At 45.0% G+C, this 27578-nt stretch overlaps 1 protein-coding gene across 3 annotated transcripts in view; it reads left to right on the top strand.

Moving 5' to 3' along the window:
- Positions 1-27578, top strand: part of LOC119387237 (NADH dehydrogenase [ubiquinone] 1 alpha subcomplex subunit 10, mitochondrial) — a 37151-nt gene that overhangs the window by 8339 nt on the left and 1234 nt on the right. The window contains exons 2-8 of one of the 3 annotated variants that reach the window (XM_049413451.1): positions 7146-7745; positions 8778-8864; positions 8923-9044; positions 10507-10595; positions 13911-13965; positions 15238-15350; positions 25970-26084. In XM_049413451.1, the coding sequence (XP_049269408.1) occupies positions 7211-7745; positions 8778-8864; positions 8923-9044; positions 10507-10595; positions 13911-13965; positions 15238-15350; positions 25970-26084 (1116 nt within the window). In that variant the 5' untranslated portion in view covers positions 7146-7210. Of the gene's footprint in view, positions 1-7074; positions 7746-8777; positions 8865-8922; positions 9045-10506; positions 10596-13910; positions 13966-15237; positions 15351-25969; positions 26085-27578 lie in introns of those variants that run through there. The other 2 variants (XM_049413452.1, XM_037654564.2) reach the window with 2 other exon arrangements.

The raw sequence follows: 27578 nt of genomic DNA, 5'->3' as shown, positions 1-27578 counted from the left end.
TAGAGCGCGGCTGCTGAAGAAATGGACAAGGATGAAGACCGAAGCACCGAACAAAAGCTTCAAGCCGCCCACCAACACAGCGCAGACCCAAGCCTACGATGTCCTTGCTCACCTCCAGAAGTGCCCGGGTCTAGGGGGATCCAGGCCCCTATCATGGGCCACCTGCAAACGTCCACAGGCCCGGAAGAAGGCTGGACCTCTCAGTGGGCCGACAGAGTCAAGGGTCCTCACAAGATAAGTAGCGGTTCACTCCCGAGCAAGCTAATAGGGTAGAGAATCACCAATCGGCAACACGGTACACTAGTGTTAGCACAGAGAGTAGCAGTGAAATCACTCTCCTCAAAAGAGGAAATGCGCTCATAAACTATCCAGAAATTATTGTTAGAATAGCTGAGATTAATCGTCAGTCCACCTCACCGAGAAGCATCCCTCGCAGAGAAACGACCGCGATCTTTTGAGTTAGATAACATAGTTGCACCGCGTTCACCAGTGGTGCTGTCGTGCCATCTACATCGCATGCACTGACTAATAGCAGTACCCGCAATCCATACTGACGACCCGCGGCCCTCAGCGACAGACGATAGCAACGCTCATGATGGATCGCTCGGCTAAAACTTCTACATATGGCAATGGAACTGCAGGGGCTATGCCAGCAAACAGGCATCCAACAGCAACACATTAGAAACTCAACTGAGAAACCTAACATTGTCCTCCTGCAAGAAACACCAGTCCCTCGATCTCCCTATCTGGTTTAAACCCAATTGTCGCCCAAACGGAAGGCAGAGGTGTATGTACACTAGTCTCCAAAAATTATTCTACAGTAGACTCTCAGTAAACGGAAATCTCTTAAACGAAACAGCTGCTTAAACATGATTGGTTTCGTACTTGGATTCTGCTCCCCTGCTCCTCTCTCAGTAAACGAAACCCTCTTAAACAGAACACATTTTCCTGGCCCCTTCAGGTTCCGTTTAACAAGAGTCTACTGTATACCGAACATGACCTGGCGTCAGCAACACAGAGCATGTCTTGTAGAGATACTCCCGACTCCAGTTAGGTCAAAGCATCTTCATCCTCACCTATACGCAGCCTTAATAACCACAGGCAAAGATATGGCTATACTGATTAAAGCAATGAACTTGACAAACAGCAACCGTTATTCATTGGTGGTGACTTCAATTCCCCACACTCAGCCAAGAATATCACCACAACACTCGAATGGGAGTCAAGCTCTGGCAGGGCACACTTGACCTGTACCTACCTTGGTCACTGACAAGGCCTTCCCCACCAAAATAGGCACCTCAACCTGTAGTGACTCCGCACCAGATTTAACGTTCATCAAAAACGTGGTGGATCCGATGTGGACAAACTCGGCACGGCTTTAGGCAGTGATCATTACCTATTAATTACACGGTTCCCAGTTTACCCCAACTCCATAAAAGAAAAGAGAATTTACTTGGACCGACTGGATCTTTTTCGCAGAGGCCACTCCTCTTCTTCTATTGCCCCGAGCTTGATGCATGGGTAGAGCAAATGAAGAAAGATGCTTCCAGCTAGCCGAAGGCCATCATTACAGACCTCCCAGTAAGAGAATAGACAGCACTAGCCCATCTCATTGAAGCTACACATCCTAAGTAGCTCGATGGATGAGTCAGCGCCTGAATAGAAGTCTTTGTAAAAGATATCCGAGATTAATAAACACATTCAGGAACACCACAGCGTCCTTAAGAAACAGTAATGGGATGAAGTTTACAACTGCATAGATGACCATATGCGTAATGGCAAATTTTTGGAACTCCTCAACCAACTCCTTGGCAGCAACTGTAGCAAGTCCAACCAGAGCATCGCCTGAAACGCTCCTAAACTTGGCCATTAAGGATGCCTCAGAAGAAGCCATCGTGGATAACCTCATCCACAGGTATCTTCCTACGGGACCTGTAGCAACACACCCGGATTATAAAGGCTCTCTCAACCCAAAGCTTGACTCTGATTCAGCACAGAAGAAATCAGAACAGCGCTGCAGGACCTTGGGAGATCTGCCCCAGTCCTGACGGCATTACAAACTCCTGCGCCATTTTGATGACCCCTCAATCAGGTACATCACTGAAACAATCCATGACAACTGGAATAATGTAATATGCCTTTGATGGAAGACATCGCATACCACATTATTTCCGAAACCGGGCGGCACACCTAGTACAGACAACCCACGCTCTATCTCGCTAACGTCACGCCTGGGCAAAGCCATGGAGCATGTAACACTCCGCACAGTATGATCGGCATTAGAGCCAAGCTCTCAACACAAGGCACCACGATTGTATAAGCTACAAATCCTGTACAATAACACTTGCGGTATGAAAGCCATCTCCTGCCTGATTTGGAGAAAGCCATTGACAAAACTGCACATTCATTCGTACTTGAAACGATATCGAACCTTAACCTGGGCACCAACTTCTATAACTATGTGAATGCTTCCTATCAATTCTGAAAGCAGGGGACCTATCCTCCGAGGAGGTAGAACTAGGTGCATGCGGCACCCCAAGGTTCAGTCATTTCCATATCCCTGTTAGCATGGCTATGAATGGATGGCCAGGGAGCTGGACAAAATAGACTGCATTGAGCATACCATATACGCAGATGACATCACCATCTGGGCGACCAGCAGTTGCGAGGGGACATAGAACAGGCGTTGCAACTTGCAGCCAATACCATTGAGTCCTACCTCCTTCCCACCGGGCTCAGATGCTCGCCTGCTAAGTCTGAACTGTTCCTTTACCGCACTGTCGGGTGGGGTTGAAAGCCCAGTGATTGGCAGGAATCCCATCAGAGCATTAACCTGCGTACCAGCTGTGGTGCAGAAATACCCAGGTCAAGCATTTAGTCCTGTGTATGACAATTGAGGAAAAATGGCACCAATAATGTAACTGTCAAGAAGCTGGTAAGCAAAACCAACAACGCCATACACCTGCTCAAAAGAGCTCCCAACAAACACAATGGAGTGAAGCAAGACAACCTCATCCATCTGGCACACTCCTTCGTCCTTTTCTTGCAAGTAAACAAACACTCGCCAAAGTTGCAACGAAAAAAAAAAAAACTCCTTCGTCCTCTGCCATTTCTTGTACATTGCTGCTATGCACAACTGGTATAGGAATAAAAGAGACAAACGCAATGCACTCATTAGAAAAGCAGTCACATGTGCCATTGGCATTCCCTGCAGCACCAGTACGGATCGGCTACTGCAGCTTGGTATCCACAACACCCCAGAAGAAATTGCCAGTATATTTTATGCTTCGTAATCCCTATTATGTCATAATAAAAACTGACTGACTGATTGATTGCAGAGGCACAGGAGCACTCTCAGATCACACGCCTATCCTCCACTGAGATGGGCAGACATATCCTCAAGAAACTTGGCTACACAGAACAATCATACTATAGTGACTACGTAGCAATTCCACCAAGTGTGAGAGAGCTTATAACGGCAATGCAAATGCCCAGAATGTTCATCTGGAACACAATTACCCAAACGCAGGGCCTAGGACGCCACTATCCTCAGGGATTACCGACACAACAGCAAAGCCTGTTTCATAGATGCCTCCTCTTATCGAAGCGATCTCAAAATTCACTGCAGTTGTTATTACCCACAAAGGTGAATGAACTAACTGTACCTCGGTTTACACCATGGACCGGCTCGTTGCCGAGCAGGTTGCGATTTCGCTCACTATAGTCACTGACAATGTGGAAGTGATTTTTATTGACTTTAGATCTGCAATCAGGTCCTTCACTAATCGCAGAATTGCCCCACAGGCCTTACGCATTCTCCAAAACAGAACTTAGTCATCGTACGCTCCCGTTCACATTGGGCAGATCCCTGGCTGCCCCGTCAACTACGATGAATATGTTCACAGTACTGCGTGCACCACTGATTGATCGCGCAAGATACTGGCAGATTCGAGGCCATGCAAAACAGAGAGCGTGCCATCCACCTATAAGGAAATCACCAAGCACTTCTACATCTCGCGTTGCATCTTCCCACCACCTAGCCAAAGCTAAGCAGGCCTCAAGCACTTACTTTAAGGCTATTACAATCGGAGTCTTACCCAAATCCGCACATACTGTACGTCATATACCCAGAAATCTACCCTTATGATATATGCAGCCACTGCAAACTCACCACGGCTACTCTTAGACACGTGCTCTGGGAGTGCACCACTATGTATAAACGATGCTGACCCCGATGCTACTTCAGGAAGATGGGACGCCGTCTTGCGTAGCTCAAGCCTAGGCAACCAGAAATGGGCCATCCAGCAAGCCCGCGAAGCGGCTGTCAGGCTAGGCCTTTCAGTCCCAACGAGGAGGCCCTAAAGGCATTTGTGCACACCTTGCAGGACATTAATAAGGTAATTCTATTCCATTACTTTCCTTTCTATCCTTGACCATGAATACCCCATCCCACACCTTCTTTTTCACTGACTTTTTCCTCTTTCCTTTGACTTGCCGGCCCCTCTTTCTCCGTCATAACCACCCCCACTTACTCGCAGTTGCCCTTTCGTCCTCATTTTTTTGGTTGGAGGAGAGGGTAAAAAAGCATATCCACACCATGCTAAGGAAAGCAGTTGCAACCTTAAAGAAGACAGGTCCGCTTGTCGAAAAGTCGGCTTCAGCGATGCCTCGTATTCAGGTTCTTCTCATAAATAAAAGAATACTATTACATAACAGAAAGAGGAGAGAGCTAGACTGCCAGGAGAGAAGTGTGGAGTCTACCTCCAAGCAGGAACAAAGACTCATCTATCTGTGTACAGTGGCTCACATGAGAAGCCAAAAACAGATGGTCTGAAAACTATACCTTGAACTTGGTGCCTAGTTTGGGCAGAGCCAGTGTTGATACGGAAGAGCAGCCAAGGGCCAAGTGATATCAGGTCACTACTGCCACTTCTTACATCTTTTGAAATGGCTAAAACAGAATGAGCACCAGCAAAGCATACTCAAACACAGCTCTTCAGCCTTTACTTTCTCCATGAAGTTGGATCCCACCCACTCCACGAGGTTACGACTGAACTTGCAGCATGGGCACCTGCACAAATAAAGGTTGTCTTTTTGCACATCAAAGTACATTCTCATACATGAGAATTACAAAGAGTGTTCATTAGTTCAGCTCTAGGGTGAAAAGGATACAAGGTTCGTACAGGTTTTCACAGCCCATATTCGAGGGTGTTCAAGGACTTTCAAGTCCCTATTGAAGGTTTACGAAAGATGTGAGGCAGTGGAAATTTTTTCGAATAACTGTTTCCAAAACAGTATGATAATAACTATCGGGGTTTCACGTCCCAAAACCACGATATGATTATGAGAGACGCCGTAGTGGAGGGCTCCGGAAGTTTCAACCATCTGGTGTTCTTTAATGTGCACTGATATCGCACAGTACATGGGCCTCCAGCATTTCGCCTCCATCAAAATGCGACCGCCGCTGCTGGGATTGAACCCGCGACCTTCGGGTCAGCAGCCGAGCACCATAGCCACTGCTCCACCATTCATTCTATAAGCAAGTTTGGCAGGTGCGAGTGACAAGCAGTGTTACACAAGGCACGCCTAGGAAGCCCAAGGCTCCTAGACTGTGCGACATTGGCCTTCTGCCACGTCTGTTGCTTTCGCTAACCTTTGGTCATTTCTTAATTTCTGTACATGCCTTTAATAACCATGCTTTTATCCTGCGTATATGGTCCTATTCTTTTCACTTATGTTTGTTTTTTATTGCTAATTCAATCTCTCAATCTCGATCAGTATTACATGGTGCATATGCATGGTGAAACAGAGCTAAGCAAGCACATGAGATACGCCGCACAAACAAGGAAAAATGCATGCTTCTCAAGGGTTCCATTCTTTTCTTTTTTTTTTTCATCAATACGCTTCAATCTACAATGCCTACAAAATTTGTTACCAACCGTCACCAACTGAGAGCGCACTAAACACGTTGCAGTGCTGTCTGGTAAACTGCGGCACTCGTATCAAAACTTGAGAATGGAATGCGTCTGCCGTCTCTCGTAAGCAGCCGCAATTTGCATTGAGACATGGAGCGTGATGCCACTTCATAATGTAGGCAAATCCGACATTCAAACCTGAACATTTGCGAAATTGCCACCGAGTGAGAGCCTTTAATCCAGCTTCTGTAATGCGCAAGGAAGCTGTTCCTACTAGTTGGTCAGATAACATCCGTAGTAGTAATCACTTAGGCCAAGAGGAAAATTGGACGAGTTGGTGCATGTTAACCATGTCGAACTGTAGTGCATGAAAACTCACGATCGGTACTCACTCGCGCAGCAAACATTTCCTGCTCGCGCAGCGATCGTTGGTGAGCCTCTTGTGCCCCAGTTCGAAATGTTTATCACGCTCCGAATCCACATCGTAAGAACGACAGCATATTGTCACGCTTTCTGGTATGTAATTGATAGACTCGGCATTTCTAGCTGACAGAGACAAAGCTCGCAATAATGGAGATCACTACTTACTCAATTGTGGCAAGGCAGCGCAATGCAGCATCCTCGCCTTCGACGTCCAGGTCATGGATGTTGTTCGAGGTAGCCACGACGAAGTCGCTACGGAGCACCGGTTCGCGTACTACGTTGTCGAAACGAAAGCTGCCCGACTCGCGGTCATCGTCGTCGGTGTAGAGACAGGAGATGAAAGCCCAAGCCCGTTCAAGTAGTTCAAGCGTGCATCAGCCGGTGGAGCGACCGTTCCAAAAAGCACCGCCAAAAACTAAAGAGAGATTTCGATCATTTCGTCCCTAGGTCACCTAGGTACCTAGCTGACGGCAACAAAAGAATTCCCCGACAGCCGTCACGAGAGGGCCACCCAAACGCTATAGCCGAAACATTAATAAACAGGAGTTTATCGTAAGGCTTTTGTTGTTGTACAAAAAGCAATGATTTCTTTTATTGTACTCAGACGTAGCAGTAGTTAGCGTGTTCGCCCTTTACCAGTTTTCTTAATATTAAACCGGAACTTCCGCTTGTGTACCGTTTAGGCTACGGAAACACGCTGCAGCGAGTGGTTTGTAGTGCAACATATGTCTAGTTCCATGCTAGTCTTGTAGGCTGTGCGGACGTTCTTACTTGTGTGTCTTGTGTGTGTGTATGTGTCCCGTGGAGGTCAACGGGACTTTCTGCCGCTGATACTTTTTAATCGCCTTTCCTCGTGTTGCCTTGCAGATGCAATGGCTTTCTCCCTCTTGCGGATCAGTAGATGCATCGCCGTAGTACCAGGCCTCCCGACCAGCTGCAATGTTGCGGTTGCGAGAAGCACGGTACATATGCAGCAAGTGGCCGGCATGAAAACCAGAGCATTCAGGGAACGTGTCCCTAAACCAAAGCCCTTTCCGTACGAGACGAAGGAGTACAAAAGCTGGCGCAGCCTTTTCGACGAGACACTGTCCCGTTTCGACGAGAACACGCGCTTGATTGTAGTGGAAGGGAACATCGGAAGTGGGAAGTCCGCTCTCGCCAAGACCATCGCTGAAGAGTTCGAGCTGAAGCACGTTCCAGAGGTCTGCTTGGACAACTTCTACGTGGATGACTACGGTTTCGATTACCGTAGCGTAAACAATCTCTTACCAGAGTCTTGTAGGATGTTCGACATGAAGCAGTTCTACCAGGACCCTCACAACATAGTTGTGGCGAAAATGCAAATGCTAATATATACCTTAAGGTTTGAGCAATACGTCGACGCCCTGGTGCACATAATGAACACAGGTGGGTGGCCTATATCTCGGCTGACAGAGTTGAAAGTGATTGAAGTGAAAGTGATGTTGTAGGCTTCAAACTGAAAGCGCTGCGGCGCCGACGTAATGTAAGGTGCACTTTAGCTCAATTCTGTTTCTTTCTGACAGTTCACCGTTGAACGGCCGGACAGACCGCTAACGAAGAGCTTAAAGGAATAGCATTCGAATGGAATCGCAGTACACCTGCCCTGCTCCAAACGCGGTCAATGTCACATGTATGAAGCATTGTGTCTCGTGTTTAACATTCGTCATGTACTGCCTTCGTTCCGTATTCAACCTACTGAAGTGTGTGGAAGTGGCGCCAACCTATCAGAACTGTGATAACAGCTGTGATTTTGATAGACGCTGCAGTAAAGTCAACGTTTAGGCGAATTGCACAGTACACCACTAAAAAGTAGTCTTGACCATTGTATTTCCTTTTGTTTCATGGACTGTGTGCAGCCTCCCACTTTCAAAGATGTAAAATGACGCTGCAAGTGAATGTACTGAAGCAAACCATGATATGATTACTGCATTATACATATGTGCCTATTAAAAGATGCACTTGTTTCATTTTTACATAGATAAACCTTCATACACTTCACGTCTCAAACACCATACTCGTGCCAAGCTATATGTGGATCAACATCTTATCATATTATAAGCATTGCATTATGTATCTGCTGCATGAAAATGCGTAGGAGCGCTAGCAGTGTACTGCGCACACTGAGCCATGTTGCAGCATGCTCTGTGCAGTTTTATTATTATGAGCAGGCCTGATATTTTCAATTGCACATTGTGCTTCGGGGTGTGCGCTCGAATTCTCGACATATGCCCTTTTATTGCATTTACTGGACACGCACACACACACACACACACACACACACAAATGAACTGGTTGTGGTAATGTGAAAAGTTATTTACATTGAGAGAGACAGTGATGTTGATGTCAGTGTATAAACCTGCTGGCTTCCTCGACGTTCAGATTCTATGTAGTTTCACTGCAATAATTTCTACCTTTCAGGTCAGGGAGTTGTCTTGGAGCGCAGCTGCTACTCTGACGTCGTCTTTGCTAGTGCAATGCACAAGTTTGGCTACATCTCTCCGAAAGGTAAAATATCTGTTCCTTCAACTACTGTTTACATAAATGCATATTCTTTTCATTACAGCATTGAAGATGTACCATAAATGTAGGAAATACACTCTTTTTCAACTCCTGAAGCCACACTTGGTCATTTACCTCGACGTCCCCAGCGACATTTTGCTCCAGAGGATCCGTGAGCGGAATCGAGTAAGTGCCTTAGTATTGGCAGTATTGTTTGCTGCTTTTGCTTGATTGTTCAAAACTTCCCATCATCTGTGAGTGACATTGGTGCAATACGTCCAAGCATCTTAGCAGCTGCGCTACATTTATCGAGAGTAGCTACGGCAATGAATAACTTTACGTGATGCATGGTGGTTGTGCTATTTGCCTGTTATTCATAGCGCAACCATTGGCTGAGAATGTTACGGTTCACAACATTAAAACAGCAAGCTAAGTGAGGTACACACACAAAACTTGTGTGTTTATTTTTCTTGACCCAAGGTCTAGACCCCTTGAGAAAACAATAAGTAAATAATTTCATCATGCTTAATGTCATTGTTTTGATATTCACTTTAAAGGGAACGTGGCTGCAGTCTTGAGGAATAATTCCATGCGATAATATCATGTTTGATAGAGGTTGCAACTGTGGTACCACGAACGTCCAACATTTGTGTTAGTAAGCAGGTGCTTTATTAGCAGTCTACACTGTTTACCACACTAAACCCTTGATACTCAGTGGTGTGAGGAATGATTATGGGTGAAATGTGTATTTGTCAAGCCTTGATGTTCACCTTTGTTGAAAATACATAGCAAGGAGCAAACAAGTGTTCTTAAAAATTGGAACAAGATTGGAGGACATGAAAAGAAGCGCTAACTTTCAACAAATTTCAGAAAGTACTTTCTTTTCTTACTAACGCTAAAATGTCTATGCCCTAAAGAACGCACACTGACGAAAAAGAAGGCACTGACAAGAGAGAACCATCCCAGAGAAATCACACTGATTAAAGGAACTGCTTTATTGCCGGAAAGCACCCGCCATATGTAAAATAATGTGCGCAAGCCACTACTTTTATCTGCAGAATGCATGGGATCAGTGCAGGGCTCTGTGTGTAGCCACTAAAAAAAAAAAAAAAGAAGCTTTTGTTGAGCACAGTGAGAGAAATGAAAAAGATACGCTTCCACAACAGATGTCACAACCACCTTAGAGCTCTCAAACTTCAAAGGAAAGGCTATAAAAGGGATGCTGCTGGTATGCCAACTTATCCTTGAAGTAGGTGCCAGCCTAGACTTGAAAAAGTCATCTACTTAATTAAGTTTGGTTGTCAGATTGAGCTGTTCCCATCTTTTGTGTCAAATATACGCGAATGGGAGAAGAGGGTTGAAAACGCACGTGTACGTTTGTGGTGCTGCAGTACAGAAAAGTGAGAACTTTCCGGTCCGTCACAGGCATAGGAACAGTTCATTAAGAAAGTGAACACAATTAGAAGTTGGATGCATTGTGCAATAGCTGATTAAATCTTTGAAAGTATGTAAGTCTGTTTACGTTTTTTATTCTGCTCCTTTTATTGAGTCCTTTTCTTTTAAATATTGCCAAAATTTCATATAGTCATGGTCTTCCTCGACATCAGGAGTTGCAAGTTCATGTTCCATTTTATAAACTTTCTTTCAGCCAGAAGAAGTGAACTCAAAGGTTCTCACAAAGGCTTATCTAGATGAAATTGAATCGGGCTATAAGAAGGACTATCTTCGCTCAATAAGGTGGGTATCATACATCCAAATGGCTTCTTTCCTTCTTTCTATCTCTTCACAACCTCATGGTTTGCGAACAGTGGTTTGGTTTGTTAAAGGGTCACTAAAGTGAAACAATGAATCTGCTTAGACTGATAAACTGCACTCTTTGAGAACTCTGGTGTGGTTAATTTCACCATCACAGGTTTATTAATAGAGGAGAAAATCATAATCAAAATTTCGTTTTTCGTATTTTGGCAACATTGGCTCGATGAAACTTGGTATGTTAAGTCTATGGCCCCCTCAGGGGACTATGTACTTAATGTTTACTGATTAGGAACCAAACAGAAGCTAGTAGATGCCGTTAAAATCTATGACGTCACGACATTTTCTGTGGGAATTTCAAGGCGGCGTCGCCACCCACAAGTGTCTTCTAGCAGCAAGCATGGTGATATTGGAAATGTGAAAGAGTAATTTACTGTTACAAAAAGAATTGTTTTTCTCCTTAGTGTCCCATTAATGGTAGTACACGTTGGGCAGTGTTCTACTAACATTTCTTTTTTTTTTTTCCCAAGATTGGCCTCTGATATCTCAAGCATTGACATACTTGCATATGACACATGGCACAACAAACTCTAAAAGCACTGTTTTGGCATACTGTAGTTGTCATTATTAGCTGCCACAGAAGCAGAACAACTTGTTGAACAGCTGAAAGAAGTCATAAACCAAAACTTTGTCTGAAGTGTTAAGCGCAGATTTATCAAAACGGGACAAGACGAAGGGATAACACGTACACAGGCGCTAACAAATGATTTATTTGAATCCGTTCAGTATAAAAATATGTGTGTCTGATGGGAATTTAGAATATTTGAAGTGCGCGGCCGATTGCGCGTATGTGCCGTCTGATCGCGAGAAGAAGAGGACGAGGAGCATGTCTCGCGCGAGAGAGGTCGGCTGAGTGCTAGCCTGAGCTGCATGGGCGGGACCCGCGTTCCCGACCAAGTGTGCGGCCACTGAAGACCTGTGCCTGGGTCTTGTGTACCACGGGCGTCAACGGGTTCCGGTGCGGTCAAGCTGTATCCTGGGCCACTACCGTGCTGGGCGACGTTCCAGACCAACCGGCGCCGGGCCTTCGTTCCGACACACTCCTGGACGCATCGCCGCGCGGTCAACGTGCCGTGAGTGTGTGAGTGTGCCGTCGCCGCGCCGATAGACGCTACTCACTAAACGTATAGACCGAAGTGTGTGTTATGTGTATGTGCCTGTTCAATGTGCTCGTCAGTTCCGTCCCGCGTCCACATTAAAGCCTCGACGTTTCTGTATGACCTTCTTTGTGTGCAAGAGGCCTGAGCCCACTAACAACATCACAGTGTGATCCGGATTCAAATAAATCATTTGTTGAAAGTTAGCGCCTGTGTATGTGTTATCCCTTCGTCTTGTCCCGTCTTGATAAATCTGCGCTAAACACTTCAGATGTGTCGTACCAACAAGACCAGAAGTGAGCCCTTGCCAAAACTTTGTCATGCTGCATATAATTTTTGGCACTGAAGTTGTAGCTCACTAAAGTGAGCCCCAAAACAAGAGTGTGTTTTCACATGAATGCAGTGATATGCATGACCAGGTGTTGGGAGCATCCCAAGAAGGTATTGGTCTCTTTAGGTGGCATTGTCGATGGACATCACTTGTTCTGCAATATTTTTTTGGAGTTCGGAATTTTTAGGGAGGCTAAGCTTTCCAGTAATAAAAATTTGCTTCGAGTTACTCGCAGTAACGCACAAGTTACTGGTTTGCAAACATTTAGATTGAATAGTCGAGGTCGAAATTTCATAAAGGCAAAAAAAGGGACGTTTCAAATCTTCATGCATTATTGCTCAAATAGGATCGGGGTTGGCACACAATGTTGCATACATGCTAGAACAATATATAGAATACGTATATGTGTATTGAAAAGTGCACCTGTTTATGTTTATCGTGGTGACCATTTTTTACCGCCTAACAAATGGTAATGATGTTATCGCTCATAGTGCAGTTGTCTATCGGAGGCTGTTCAAATGATATTGACGATTCTAATGAGGTTGCCATTGCAACGCAAATAGCCAGGTACAGGGGAGGTCAAAAGTTCACAGGCTGCTATTCTATGTAATCCTATGGCAGTGCAGCCTGAGAACTTTTGACCGCCTCTGCACATTTTAGAACTTATGCAAACATCAGTGATTACACAGAATCCATGTTGTTTGTGCCAAATAAAAGCAAGTAACATTCTGAACAAAATGGTAGCAGTGAATGCAGTTGTCTTATCCATGAATGAAATGTGTAGGCTCTTTATATATGTGTTAGAATATACTCTTGCATAATCACTGGTGCTCGTATTAGTTCTAAAATGAACATGCATATTTACATCGCACTAGCAGTCTGATTAGAGTCATCGAAATTTTAAAAGCTTTTTATACATTAAGGTGTGTCTTGCACCCAGCATTAGCATCGTAACATCTCTTGAACAGTGAAAAACAATCATGCAGACAAGCATATATAAGTACATACATCAATATGACTTGGTCATTTTATTGCTGTGTCAGAACTAACGATTGCATTCTTAGTGAGTCCTGTCAAGATACAGAGCTGTTGAAGTATCAGGCATTGGGGACATCTTGGCCATTCATGCAATTTGAAGGTCCCGTCTTCAATCATTTGTTGTTTCACTCCTCAGCCTATGGGAGGCCAAATGGGTTAAACTAACCGAAATCCTTGTCTCGTTAAATAAAGCGACAGTGTTTTTAGTGTTTATGTGAATTAACCGGAAGTACTTTTTGACCCAGTTTAGTCTGCTGTAGCTGTGTGCACAGCTTCCATGACGTAAGTTGACGTGCAGTGGCAATAGAAAAAGACTGTAGCACTTGAATTAGCAATATCACAGTATTCAGTGCTACAGGTGGGGGCACACTGATAGCAAGAGCACTGGGGCCTTCCAGTTTTTCATACACGAGAGTTGTTTGGTAGATTATTGCAGCCCAGTAACAAATTATTGGCTGGCCAATAATTTGTTACTGGGCTGCAATAATAAGTGGAAGGTTGAAATCGCATCACATGCAATCCACACATTCACTTCTGGAAAACAACTGGCCCCCACTGTGCTGACAGCACAACACCACCACGTATTTGCGAGTTTGCCTCAAGTGACCGGAGCTAAACTTTTTCCGTCGCCAGTTTTGAATTTTACAGACTAAATCAAACCTTTGATTCTCCACAACACAACTGCAAACGTTCTTTAAGTGCATTTTGAAAGTTCATCTTACTTCCTTTACTTGTGATCTGATGGATCTAACTCCTGTGCTTGTTCAACCATAGGAAGGAAACTGAATTGCTGATGTACGACTGGTCACACTTTGGAGACGCTGAAATGGTGAGAACTCTCACATTATGGGTGACTTGTTTAGTCTTAAAGCAAATCGTGCACTATATGACTAGCCTGGGGCTTCTTAGTTTATTTATTAAATATAATTCTATCCCTTGGGGGGGGAGGGTTGAAGGAGAAGTGAATGCTGTCTACAGCTATTTAGTGAACCAATAAACAGAAGTGTCATAAAACATAATATTAACTTAAAAGTTAATCAAAGCTTTCTTTACTTTCCCTGGATGCTTACTGTTCATGCTCATTAAGGCCATAATTATTAATGATAGAGCTAAACTCTTTGATTTCCTTTTGAATTTATTCAGTGTGTGTGTGTAATCAAGGAACGTCAGCATTATTTGAGAAGCAAGATTAGTAGGTTTGTTTCATCTCGCGTAATCAGATCTCGAATTTCCAGCAAATTGGTCAGTGCCACTACTCTTTAGAAAATTGCGTAATTCATGAACATTGAGTTTATCCATGTTGCTAAAAGAAGAAACATACACAAGCATCTAAAGCTCTTTAGACATCTATGTGTGAAGCAGAAACATCTGGCACATTATTGTCACAGCCTTTTTTTTTTGTCTGAAAAATTTGTATTTTTAAGATATGAAGCAGACCCTGTATACGTAATTCATAGCTCCACATTATGCGCAGAAAGTAGACATTTCTTGGGCGGCAGCTCTGCAAATGACGCATACTTTGGCTTGAGGTGATGCTTACAAACGACACCGTCAACACTGCATCATACACTGGCACCAAATGTGTCGTGCCGTTTTCCTAGCAGAAGGCACAACCTACGAAAAGTCTAACTAATGAATGTCTTCTGTGATCAGTGTAACAGTTTCAGGAGGCTGCCAATTAGGATCTAAAAAAAAATCTGAACGGTTTTTCAGCCTTAAGACTCTGCGTAAGGTATAGGTGCAACGTATTTGCCAGTGTATGATGCCAGCACCAAATGTGTCGTGCCGTTTTCCTAGCAGAAGGCACAACCTACGAAAAGTCTAACTAATGAATGTCTTCTGTGATCAGTGTAACAGTTTCAGGAGGCTGCCAAAATGTCTCTTGGCAACATTGCTTCCCATACTGTTTTCATTACAAGTCTCTCCTGTTTAGCGTTAACCTAAGTGCAAACTCTCGTTGGGATTTTAGCCTAGTTTGTATTGTTGGGGTCTCGTTTCGCTTGCTACTGACTTCTAAACAAGTTATTTCTCATTATGGCTTTGCAGCGATGTTTACATTGCTGGTGTGCAAGTATGACTTAACCTTGGCCATGCTTTCCAGGTGCTCGACGACATTGAGCACATTGACTTTGAGGGTTACCTAGACGACCCGTATGGACCCATGATGGCCGACTGGAAGAAGAAACCGGACCTTTGGGAATGGTATCGTTATCGGTAAGCCTGGTTTTGATGAAGTACGGATACTTTTTTTCATAGACTACACACATATCTTTGTACGTTTCTCACATGAATGACATTTAGGAAATGTGAAGGTTGGAATACGCCTGCAAGATATTTTAGTTTGATACTGCAAGTGATCTCCACATGACCAATCTCACCCAGACTTAGTGGCATCAACGTTATTGCAACATTAAGACTCAGGGAAAAGTTTAATGTAGTGATAAAGCTGTTCACGGTGGTATTAAAATAAATTCTTGGGTCTTTCATATGAAAACCATGATCCTACGATTAGTGGTGGACTTAGGATCAACTGGACTGTCTGGAGTTTTTCAAAAGAGTGGTTAAGGGAAGGGAATTTTGAGGGCTCGTTTCTTTCTTTGACACAACCTCAATGAAAACCAGCAGATAATGAAGCCAAGGAAGGTATAGGGGACGTTAATTGTACGGTTTTAAGTGTATAGCAGTAATTGTGATATACCGTATTTACTCTGATGTAATGCGCCTTTTTTCCCATATTTTTGCTACCTGAAGTCGACCCTCGCATTACAATTGAATGCCAAAGTTCAAGTTGTTTAAAAAGTGCAGTGATGCACATAATTTTATTTCAGTTCTATTTTTTTTCTGGGAAGTCGCCCGTCGCGTTTTAATCGTGGTCGCGTTACAATTGAGCAAATACGGTAGATGTGAAAAAAAGTAAAGTGGATGAAAAGACAACTTGCCGCCAGCAGGGACCGAACCTGCAACCTTTGTATTACGCATCCGATGCTCTTACCAATGGAGCTATGGTGGTGGTCATCCCCTCGTCCTCATTATCGGGTGTGTATGTGCATGAAACCTGGGAGTAGCCATGACGGCGAGTGTGGAACTCTCTTTCTTTATACAGTCGAACCCATTTATAACGAACTCGAAAGTGCCGCGAAAACTGGTCGTTATATCAGTAGTTCGTAGTAAATGGACTCTCCCTCAAAAAACATGCATTTAGCGACCAAGCCACTTTTTTTTTTCTGCGCATTTTTATTGAAATGTGCTAACAACTCCTCTGGTGAGAAGTTAAGCCTTTTCACGTTGTGAAGCGAGGCCCGCTGCGTGCACGAGTGAATTAAACCACCGTTACAGTGAACCGACACCATTCCACTGAACCGCGGTACCGCTACGTCGAGCCGATCATCCCTGGCTAGTTGCGTGCAGCGCGTCGCCTATTCGGCTCATGCCATCACTGTACGCGCATTTATGCGCTCTTTGCACCTGCTTCACTTCGGACCATGCACGGGTGCGGCGAGCGGCCTGTTCGTTCAACGTGACGAAGGCAAGCATTTTGCAAGCAACGCGCACTCTACCTCTCCGCGATGCTCCGACGGCCCTGCACGACGGGCGCGGCGTGCTTGGGTTGCCGCCTATTGAAACACACTGTATGCGCTCTCTGTAAGTGCATCAACGTTTCTCAGTGCCCGTGTTGCTCAACACCAGCGAGCTAGTTTCGTTTACACGAAACGACGCGCACCTTATCTCGCACGGCGTGGCGGCGGTGAACTTTCGAACGGCAATGGCATCGCGTGCTTATACTGCTTGTACCGCCGTCACCCCGAACAGTTTACGCCACACGTGCAGCCGAGCTGATAGCTGCAGATGACTGTGATAAGGTTGTCGGCGATAAATCATAATGGCAAGTTCATCACCGGCCGCCACATCGCCTTCGCTCTCTTCGGATGCTTATCCGTGAAGGAATTGCCACAATCGCGCAGAAGTTGTAATCATTGATCGGCCGCTCTGCCGTTACCGAAAAGATGAAACACATTTTGCGGCACATTCTGACATCGACTTAAGCGCCGAAAAATTATCGCGGTCATCGCTTATTGCATTTTATAGCTTCTTGCGTACCAAGGCATAGGTTCATCGTAGGCGGTCGTAGCTGCAGAGAACGGCGCCAGGAAAGGTTGCCGTGCAAAAGCTGACTGCAAGGCTTCATGCTGCCTACTATTTCTTTTCTTTGTTTGTTTGTTTGTTTGTTTGTTTGTTTGTTTGTTTGTTTGTTTGTTTGTTCGTTCGTTCCCCACTGCCATTCTGCCAATGAAGAAACTATTGGAAAGCGAGCGACCCCACTCATAGCGTCCGGAAGCAGCGTGTGCGGTGCTCCCCGATCTCGGGTATCTTCGTCATGAATAAACTGGACCGGGGCACGCGCGAGCGCACGCCTCTCATGCTTTAGAAGGCCTACTTTAACTTTTTTTTTGCTTCGTATACGCCATATTTTTACCGCGACCGTGTCTGAAGTGTTCGTTGTAAAAGTACGAGGCTTTGAAAAATCTTCGCTATATGTGGACAAAATTTCAATGGGTAGCATAGGAAAATCGTAAGTGCACCGAAATATGGTCGTTATAACCGATAGATCGTTATATCTGAGATTGTTATAAGTGGGTTCGACTGTACCTTCCTTGGCTTCTCTTTCTTTATACTCTTCTTTATGCCTTCCTACTCAGTACGATTAACATCTCCTATATCTTCCTTGGCTTCATTATCTGCTGGTTTTCATTAAGGTTGTGTCAAACAAAGAAGTGAGCCCTCAAAATTCTCTTCATTCATTCATAGCGAGGGTCTCATTCCGACAGACTTGATGCCTTCAGATAGTATGCGAGGGCTTATTGGCCAGCTGTCCGCTCGTTAAAAGGTTCATGTGCAGCATGACACCATCTGGCAGAAAGAAAGAGGGTTCCGCACTCGCCGTCATGGCTACCAGCGCTGCTGAGTAACACTCCCAGGTTTCATGCACATAAATATTTGCTAATGTGGACGAGGGGACGACCACAGCCGTAGCTCAATTGGTAAGAGCATCGGGCGCATAATCCGAAGGTTGCAGGTTCAGTCCCTGTCAGCGGCAAGTTGTCTTTTTGTCCATTTTACTTTCTACACATCTATATCAAAATTACTACAATACATTTAAAACAGCACAATTAACATCCCCTATACCTTCCTTGCGTTTATTATCTGCTGGTTTTCATTAAGGTTAAAGGAGTGGTGACACAAAGTTTGTGAACGTTTGTTTTTTGCTCTTAATCAATTTCTACTGACTCGTTAATCGCAGCAATGAAACTCATTTGCCCCAGCACGAGATGAATGTTTAATTGTATGCTTGTATGTTACGACTGGACGCAGTTTCGATTTCAAAAGCATCTAGGGAGGGGGGGGTGACGTACTCAGCCTGCTGGTGAACAAATACTATCAGGTGACCGCGAATACCAGTAATGTCACTGGCCACCTTCTGCCATGTCGTCAGCGCCGCTGTTTCGTCTGCTGCGTTGAGCGCTGCAGGTGCTTGTTTCCTCAACTGGCAAACTACGTTGCTTATCTAGAGCGGCGATTGATGAAGGAGCTAGGAAGGGTGTGAAAATCACTTAGAAAAGCTCGATTCACTGCGCAAGTCTCACCGGCAGCTGCGATTGCGTCAGTGTCGTCGTCGTCGTCCAACTGAGGCGCCGATTTCCGTGAGCCCTGGAGCAGACGTAGTATTAGGCAGGCTGAAACATTCTCGCTGCAATCATTTGTAATGTAGCAGGTTGAAAAGTGATGAAGGAAGCAGTGAAATCACATTGTTGGCACTCTGTAAGAGTGTGTACGTGTAACGTGTAAGTGGCATGATGTACACTTTACTCCCACATACTTAGACATTGGAATGCTGCGTTCTAAAGGCACACAAATCCCACATACGTACATTGGAGCACTGGCATCGCTGCAGTCGCGCCAATGTGATGTCATGGCAAGGACTCGCCTGTTCCGCCTCCGAGGATCGCCGTTTTCTGCGCCCGACGTCTACGCGCTCTTTCGCGATACAGTGGCGATTACTCCTGAATTTTACGATGCAGATCTCCCAAGGTAGAAAGTGGAAGTTTTTTTCACTAGCGAGACTTAACAAAGTCATGAAACGTTTGGATAATATAGCTTACGATGGGAAAACTGCCATCCGAACGAAAAAAAAAAAAGAAAACGGTGATGCAGGCCAGCAAGTCATTCGTTGTTTTCACCGCCTATACTTTAAGAAATCGGTGCTAGGAAAATATTTATGCTAAGTGCTTCTAACTTCACTACGACAAGGAATAGACTCCAAGGTTAAAACTTATCTCCTGAGGTATTGCAAATGAAATTAAGGCATTTTCAATTCACTAAAACATTGTGGTTTTTGATGCAAAAGTTGTGTCTGCCACTAAATAATCTAGGTGATTTGACAGAATTGCATTGCCACGCACAACAGTCTCGGAAATGCTGAGATGTTGGTATACTTGGATCATACGTACAGATTTCTTCTCAACAGTCGTCATGGGTTAGTTAACGTGTACCCTGATTTGCGTGAACTACTGATCCGATCAACCGCTGCATCAAAAACGTTAATGTTCATTTCACGCAGGAGCACTGCTGATAGCAATCGCTTGCCAGACAAACGCCAGAAATTTAAGATGGGCATTCTGCAGTGTTACGATGGCAGACTCAAAGATTGGACCCATGTAATAAATAAAGCTCCTTCGCCTCCATGTAGCAACGACTGGTCTCGCACGTCGCATCCACATACAGGTTGATGTTGCTCAGGGGTAATGAACTGCAACGAAAATTAATTTACGAGTTGGATATCTAAACTGCGTGACGAGCGTGACCACACCGTTGCAACAATGCTGCTCGAAGACACGCTCTGACAGCAATAAGAAGTTTCCGCAATTAACCTCATCTTTTTGTAGCAAAATGAAGCACCGAAATTATTGCAAGAAAAACTTCAAACTATACAAGATGATAAGTGAGCGAGTACACAAGAAAAACTAAAACGACAGCTGCGGCGGTATTTTGGGGCGAGCGCTTTAGAGATATATTGCGATACTCGATACTGCATGCGTTTTTGTAACTGTGCAGACCGGTAAAAATTTTGTCCGCATATTGCGGATGCGTACAATTCAAATAACGCTTATGGAGGCGAAACCATCACGTCTCCTAAAGGAATCGCCCGTGAACAACGCAACATAATAAAGTTAAAACCACAACATGATTGATTATGAGGCCTGCTGCAGGTTAATTTTGACCACCTCCAATTCTTTGACGTGCCCCTATATCTAAGCACAGGGATATTCTTCCTTTTCACCCCCGTCGGAATGTGCCTGCTGTGGTCGGGAATCAAACCCATCCTCGAGGTTAGCAGCGCTACACAACAACACAACCTGATCCGACCTTTCGTAGTTTGCATACATGACGGAGCGCGGGCACCTTAGGTGATTGTACAGAAAAAGAATGTATAGCTTTTTGTAGTTTTACTCGGAACATTATTGATGCTGTTTTCGTCATCTCTCTGAAGCTTGAGACAAGCAAAAACCGAACGCAAACAGTGAAACAGCGTACAAAGCGAGCGCACATTGTGTAGGCACGCCACGGTGGACGTCGAAGAGTCCGTGCCGTGACGTCATCTACTCCTACCTCCAAGCGGCACCACCCCAACTTCTCAGGGCTAATAGAGGCTTCCTAACGTTTGCAGATACACCCGGTTACTGGAGCCGTTAGCAGGAGCAGCGGCGGCGGCAGCGGCCGCTTGTCCCACTACAATATAATTTTTTTTCCCCAGTCATGTCACGGTTCTTGTCGAAAAAAAATAATGATAATACTGTGAGTTGGTAATTATCTCACTGCCAATGCTTTACACAGAGTCGGTAAACGGGTTAAGTCGCTGCAGTGTTACGTTTGTGGGTCTCTGGTTAGACTCTGCATCATCAGGTGTCTCTATCAGCATTGTCCATCTCGTACACGCCATACACGCCTCAGGTAACCTAGCCAGAACTCGTGCCGTACGTTGTGTGCAAGGGGTACCCACATGACGACCTCCTTGCTTTTTGCTTCAATTTCCAATTCGGCACTTTCACCAACTTCAAAACTCAATAAAAATACTTTTTAGGTTCCATTTGTGGCTGATATATGGTCAGATGGCACCTCTGTGTTCCCATCAATGCGATGTAACAGTCAAATTGTGTTAGACGTTTTGTGTCATTGTACCTTATGCATGTTACACAACCATGTTTTAAATTTTGCCTCCATCGAAATGCGGCTGCCATGGCTAGGATCTGATCTTGTGACCACATTATTGCCTCAAGAAACAATAAATGAAAGCTCTATGTATACCTGTTTATCCTGGATACATTGGCATATGACACAGCCACCGTATCAACTATCAAAGCGTCAAGATGCATCCACCCTTAGAATAACTAAAAGCAACTTCTGTGAGACAGTGTGTGCTCACCTAGAGTACACAGCAAGCTGCTCCAATAGCTTCTGTGCTTATAGTATATCTATTCCTATGTTTTCAAACACCAAAGCCACATGGGGGGTGGGGATCAGTATGGACAGTGGCTGCGTGAAAAGCAGCGACAAATAACTGAAAAGTAAATAGGCTGCAAAATTCCCTTGTTATCACCTTAAAGGGTCCGTCAAATGGTTATTGAATCTATATTATCAAATTATTCGCACTCTTTTTGCAGATACATTTCTTTGCACGATCACTGCCATCCTTGTCCATTGTACTCAGATAGCACTTTGACTATTGAGAGGCTGGCTTTCCTGCATAGCATGTCCTGTGGCTGAGCGTGCTTTAAGGGGTATTCACACGAGAAAGAAATCTGCGGGGGACATGGGGGGATTGCAGATCACGTGACCGCGACGTCATAGATTAGAGAGTGGGCGCGACCTCCCCCCCGCAACACGGGGACCTTTTTCCCGACAAGACAAACGATCCCCCGGCAGTGGGGGATATAGTGGAACTTTGGGCTCTTGTTTCGCCACATTGTTGCCCTTGCTCCTGCAGAGAGCGCCAGTGGGTGTCCAGTCTGCAGCTGGTCGCCTGCAGCTCGTCATCAGCAGCTGGTTAAACGGGTGGTACAAGCCACCAGAGTAGTCTGGTAACGCTAGTCTCCCCCTCCGTTCACCTCGTCCGTGTGGGTGGGGACATTTGTGAGGAACTCTCCTCTTGAGCTGATGTCACTAGGCTCCGCCTTTATCCCCCGAGGATTTGTCGCCTGTGTGAATACTGCTTGACGCGCTTAACTTAGCCACGAGCCCCAAGTCTTCACAAAATTTCAGCAAAAAATCGGGCACCTGTTCTTAAAGGGCCAGTAAACAGGCTCCAACTTTTTACATCTCCCAAACAAGCTCGGCATTTCATGCAGACAGCTGCAGCGATCACATTTTATGAATATCACAGCGCCGCGCACACGCTCCATTTCGAAAAACAATTCCTGTGCCCCTTTCCAGTGCCTCTCCGATTCTCCTTTTACGCAAAGTGATGTAATCTTGTCCATGGTCAACATTACATTGCTCTGACTTTGTCAGTTGGTCCTCTGCACTGCAAGCCGACGCCTTGGCCCTGTGGTAATGCAGCTTTGGCTGCGCATTTACAGTGCTTCTTCACCTCGCTGCTAAGGGAACCCAGCGCTGCTCTCACACGAGCCACATGTGGAGGAAGCCTTGCTCGGTCATTGGCTGCGTGCTGATTACATAATTGCTAACGTTGTGTTACGTTGCCAAAGTGGGCATAGTCGCGACAGCGGGCTATGCCTACCCCTTTGGCTGCTGAGAAGAGTGGGAAGGTCGAGTGAGAAACCGAAATGAGCCGAACCGGGTTGTTTTATACCCTGTAATTTCCTTATCACAGCACTTAAGGGGGGATGCGGGGCTAAATGTCATCTTTTTTAACTGCTGCACTAATTTTGATGAAAATTTCAGGGATGCCTCACCTTTTTGATATTACATGTTCCAATTTTCAGCACCGTAGCATGATTACAAAAAAACCTACAGCTGTTATAATGATCAATCATGTACGTTAACTTAGGAAAACTATCATTTATTTCAAAAATAATGAAAATGTACGAGTTATTTATCATTTTATGTCCTCTAGAAGGTTTGTAGTGCAGGATAAGGCCAGTCACATATTTTTTTGACGTTTCCCTAAAAATGCCATTGCTTTAAAAGTGAAAATTATTTTTTTTCTTGTCACTGCATGTCAGACTAGTGAATTTTCTTGTGTGTTAGAGAAACTGCTTAGGGATCAGAAAAGTACCTTATCTTGTTCCTCACAAAATTTCAGTCAAAAAACAGCCTTGTAAGCCGCTTTTGGCGAAGCAGTTTAGAAATGATAGTTTTCCTAAGAAGCTCGTTCCCCCAAAAAATGCGAACTGAGAAAAATGAGTATAAGGATTTCACAACATATTATTTATTTTATGCTCACAAAAATTTATCCAAATGACTTCCTCCATAAATACGGCCTTCCTCATCAACATGACACTGTTCTGTAACAATTTCATGCAATCGTCTTCAATTTTTCACTTTTGAGCTGTGAATGTTGCTCACAACACGTGTTGGTCACAATATGGACCACATACTGATTGCAATGAACTCCCAGGAAAATGAACATATAAGCTGAGTGTCACACAAACACAGCAGGAGTAACTCAGAATTGGCACGAAAGCAACGGTGGATGGTCACGTAATACTTTTCCGCCAATTTGAGCTTCAGTTCCACTTTTCCAGCGACACTACTGCCGGTGCGCAGCTCAAAATGTGCCTTTTCAATTTATTTATTTGTCCTCTGGTGTACCCTCGACAGAAGGTATTCTGTGACAGAAAAGCACGAAAAACAAACAATCTAACATGGGCATTCACTTTGCGTTCGGCTTTTTGCCCGCTTTGCAGCCACATCTTGAAAGGGGTGTTTCAGAGACACTGTCGCCAGCAAATTTGTGCCACCCTCTTGTAAAAAGAATTTTGTAGCGTTAGCTACACTGGCCGAGCCGGAGCGGTTTCACATGCGCGTACAAGAGCCATGCTGCACATACACAAGGAGCAGTGATGTTACACAGCTGGCGCACTGGAGCCGCCATCTCCGCGCACTCCGCCACCACCGCACGCGACTCGCCGGTCTGCACATTCCAGAGGAGTGACGTCATAGCCGCGGCAGATGGCCCGTGCACAGCTGTGCGCCTTCGCTATGCAGTCGCCGTCTGACACTGCGCTGGAGCCGCTTGATAGTGCCTCTGGCTGGCGTTTCTTTGCCAGTGTGGTATAGCCATGGAGAAGGAGAGCGCAAATGCTGCTCACCGGCGCAGAAGACCGGAGAAGCTTAACTCATCAGATCCTGAAGCAGTTGCCTGGCAATTAGCGGTTGAGCGTAGGAGCAATGAATGGTGCGAGGCTAAACATGCCGCAGAGACACTGGAGCAAATAGGAACATCTAGCAAAGAAGCGTTGCCAGGAGGCTGAGTGACGTGCCCGACCATCTCTGCAGCAGCAACAACAAGGTGCCATCGATGACGTCAAGGCTTGCCGAGTGACTGACTATACGATGAAACTTAGTGAAAGTGCCAGTGCAACTTGGACCTTTGAGGCGGACTTAGTAAACAAACTGTTTGTATATGTGTGCGACGTGTGTGAAAGACTGTGGCACATGAAAGACTTGACGCCGCTAAGTAGTGCCATGCGTGAAACGTGAGTTTAGTGGCAGTGCCTGAGTTGTGTGAAACTGTGGCGCAAGTTATAGAATAATCATCTGAAACTTAGCTCACGTATATCCTGGCAAGGCCGAGCTAAGTCACTACAATTTTTTTTATTCATTTCTGCTGTACAGATGACAACCAAACTTGGTGAGCATGCTCTTTAATGAACCATCTATCCAAAACAACTCAAATTTGAAAAATGCATATTTGTTTTCTCGAAAATTGTGTTTTTAGCCCCCCATCCCCCTTAATCGCAAAATTCTTGCGGCAGCATGTTCACATCGTACAAGTGCGCAGTCATCACTTCATCACACATTTTGGACTGCAGGGTTGTTAAAGCAGATAGAAACAAACACAAATATCTGTTATCTGCTCTTATACAGTCTGCAATGAATTTGTTTTGAATATTTGTATCCTATCCAACATTGCAAACTTATTGAATTCATATTTCAAAGCAAACATGACTAACGCAAACATAGCATTCGATAGCATTCATAATCACGCATATCCTACTTTTATGTACTTTCCAACAGTGTTACTACTCTGCATGCCTAGTTGCATTCTTCTTTACAAATAATTCTAGATTCTGGTTAATTTGTGTTTGCAATTCCGTTTATGCTTCTTGTGTGAAGTGTAACATCCTCTGTGGTTCCATTTGTACAGAGATGTCTACATGGTATTTGATATATGATTGATTGATGAATGATTACAAAACAAGCTAGTTTAGAAGCAGTTGCTACATCAAACAGCAATCTTGCATAAGTGATTTCAGTTTACTGCAATTCTGCTACTGAAGTGGAAGCATTTTTGTTCCAGTTAGAGTGATAATCCACATACAATCGCATGCCTGAGTCAGCACAAGAATACGAGACCCGGGGCTATGTTGAGTGACATGGCAGGCACCTAATATCTCTCATAATACATGACACGCTATTTTTTTGTCATGAACGCAAGTAGTGAGAGGTCTGTATAGCCTTGAAGTTGCCTACATCTGTGTAAAATGAAGTATATACATAAAGTGCATCATGGTAAGTGCGTCTCATTGCAATCACATAATTCTCTGTTCTTTTTCTTTCATTTTTTTTGTTTTGTACCCAACTATCACCTGTAGGATGACCGCTGAAAAAGATGAAGTCATGGGGAGCATTGCCATGGATTTGTTTGAAGCTCCAGAGCTTGCCACTTCTGGAGAAGACCAACAAGTGACGGAGGACATAATGGAAAAGGTAATGTCCCTTGCGCCATCCTTTATCTGGTGCCTCGAAATGTGGTGCGCACAGCTTGGCTCCTTTCTTGCCATTGTATTCTGGCACTTCCATCATTATGGATCTAGCATACTTTGTGTTGCATAGTCGTTAGTCAAGTACATCTAGAAAAAAAAACAAGTACCCACTTGCAGCATTGCTGAGAAATGCATACAGTGTTACTAATGGTGTAGTCGGGGGGGTCTGCCCATAGGAGCAGGAGCAGCCAGGCCTGAGGGAGAAGTAGTGTTCAGGAGCCGAAGCTTACAACAAGAACGTTTATTTACATGACGATTTGCTAGCGTGTGGTAGCGTCTCGACGCACGATCTGGGGAAGCCCAGATTCCCTGTTGGAGAAAACCATTGAGTCCAGAACAGTCTAATGAACAATTTCAACGGACGGTGCCCGGGAGGTGAACAAAAGCCGCAATAGGGCACCATACTCACAATGAAGGGATCACGGCGGCGCACATTCCTGAAAACTGGCCGTGTTGTCAGGTGCAGTCTTTCCTTGCCTCGATAGCGTCACCGGCGCAAGTGACGGCCAGCTGCCTGTCGGGTCACAAAGCCACAAAGACACCCCGTAGTGTGGGAAAGGCGCCCAATAAGGAATCTCAGGCCCTAATTTTCCGGTGCATCTCGCAGAATGCTGAACAAAGCAGTGCACAAATGACTGCCTCATCTGAGCAACCTCGACTGCTAATAGTTCATCTCCAGGCCATAAAACCGTCAAACTCAGCCAAGTGTACTTGTCCAGGGCGCTTGACGAGGTGCACTGACAGCCTTGAAGGGTTCAGGACACCACAGCTGTGTTGTCGCGCCATCACGTGCACTTCGGGGAACGTTGACGGCGAAGAAAGTAGGGCAGATGCCGCCATGCCATTCCCCTGATCCAGCGGCGCCAAGCCGCGAAATCCAATCATAACACTAATTGGAGTGAGAAGATGAATTGGGACCAGATGGCACATTCAGTACAAGCTGGTGGTGTTACATGGCTCGTCCAAGAGCGGTCCATAATAGGTGGACATTTTCACTGGTAGGAGTGCAGCCAAAATATGCAGCTGCCATGCAACGTGCATATTTGAACTTTGACCTGTACTTAAATGCAGTGAGCCGCACACAAGGTGACCTACCCTGTGTGCACAGCTTGGCACTCCAAGGTGCCCCCTTTCCCTGTCCCTTCCATCTTTCGCCCCCTTGACTTCTCTCCCCACTTCTCGCCAATGCTGGTCAACTGGTTCACAGTCACCCCTGAAGAAGGAACCGAGAAGGAGGTCGAAAACGTCAGGTGCAGAAAGAAATGAGTTTTGGTTGGAGATACCTCACAGCGCACTTCATTCATCAAAACCAACCAGACAGGCAGCGCTGTCAAAATATTTGCCTTTCAGCTTCTGACGTAGGATTCTGCAGAGGTTCTATCAGGAGTGTAATGGTATTTCAGAAAATATCGGCCACGATTGTTTCAGGCACCTTTCA

The sequence above is a fragment of the Rhipicephalus sanguineus genome, chromosome 3 (genome assembly GCF_013339695.2).
Source record: "Rhipicephalus sanguineus isolate Rsan-2018 chromosome 3, BIME_Rsan_1.4, whole genome shotgun sequence".
Classification (NCBI taxonomy): domain Eukaryota; kingdom Metazoa; phylum Arthropoda; class Arachnida; order Ixodida; family Ixodidae; genus Rhipicephalus; species Rhipicephalus sanguineus.
Note: the sequence above shows the minus strand (reverse complement) of the source record. Positions and strands in the feature narration are given on the sequence as shown.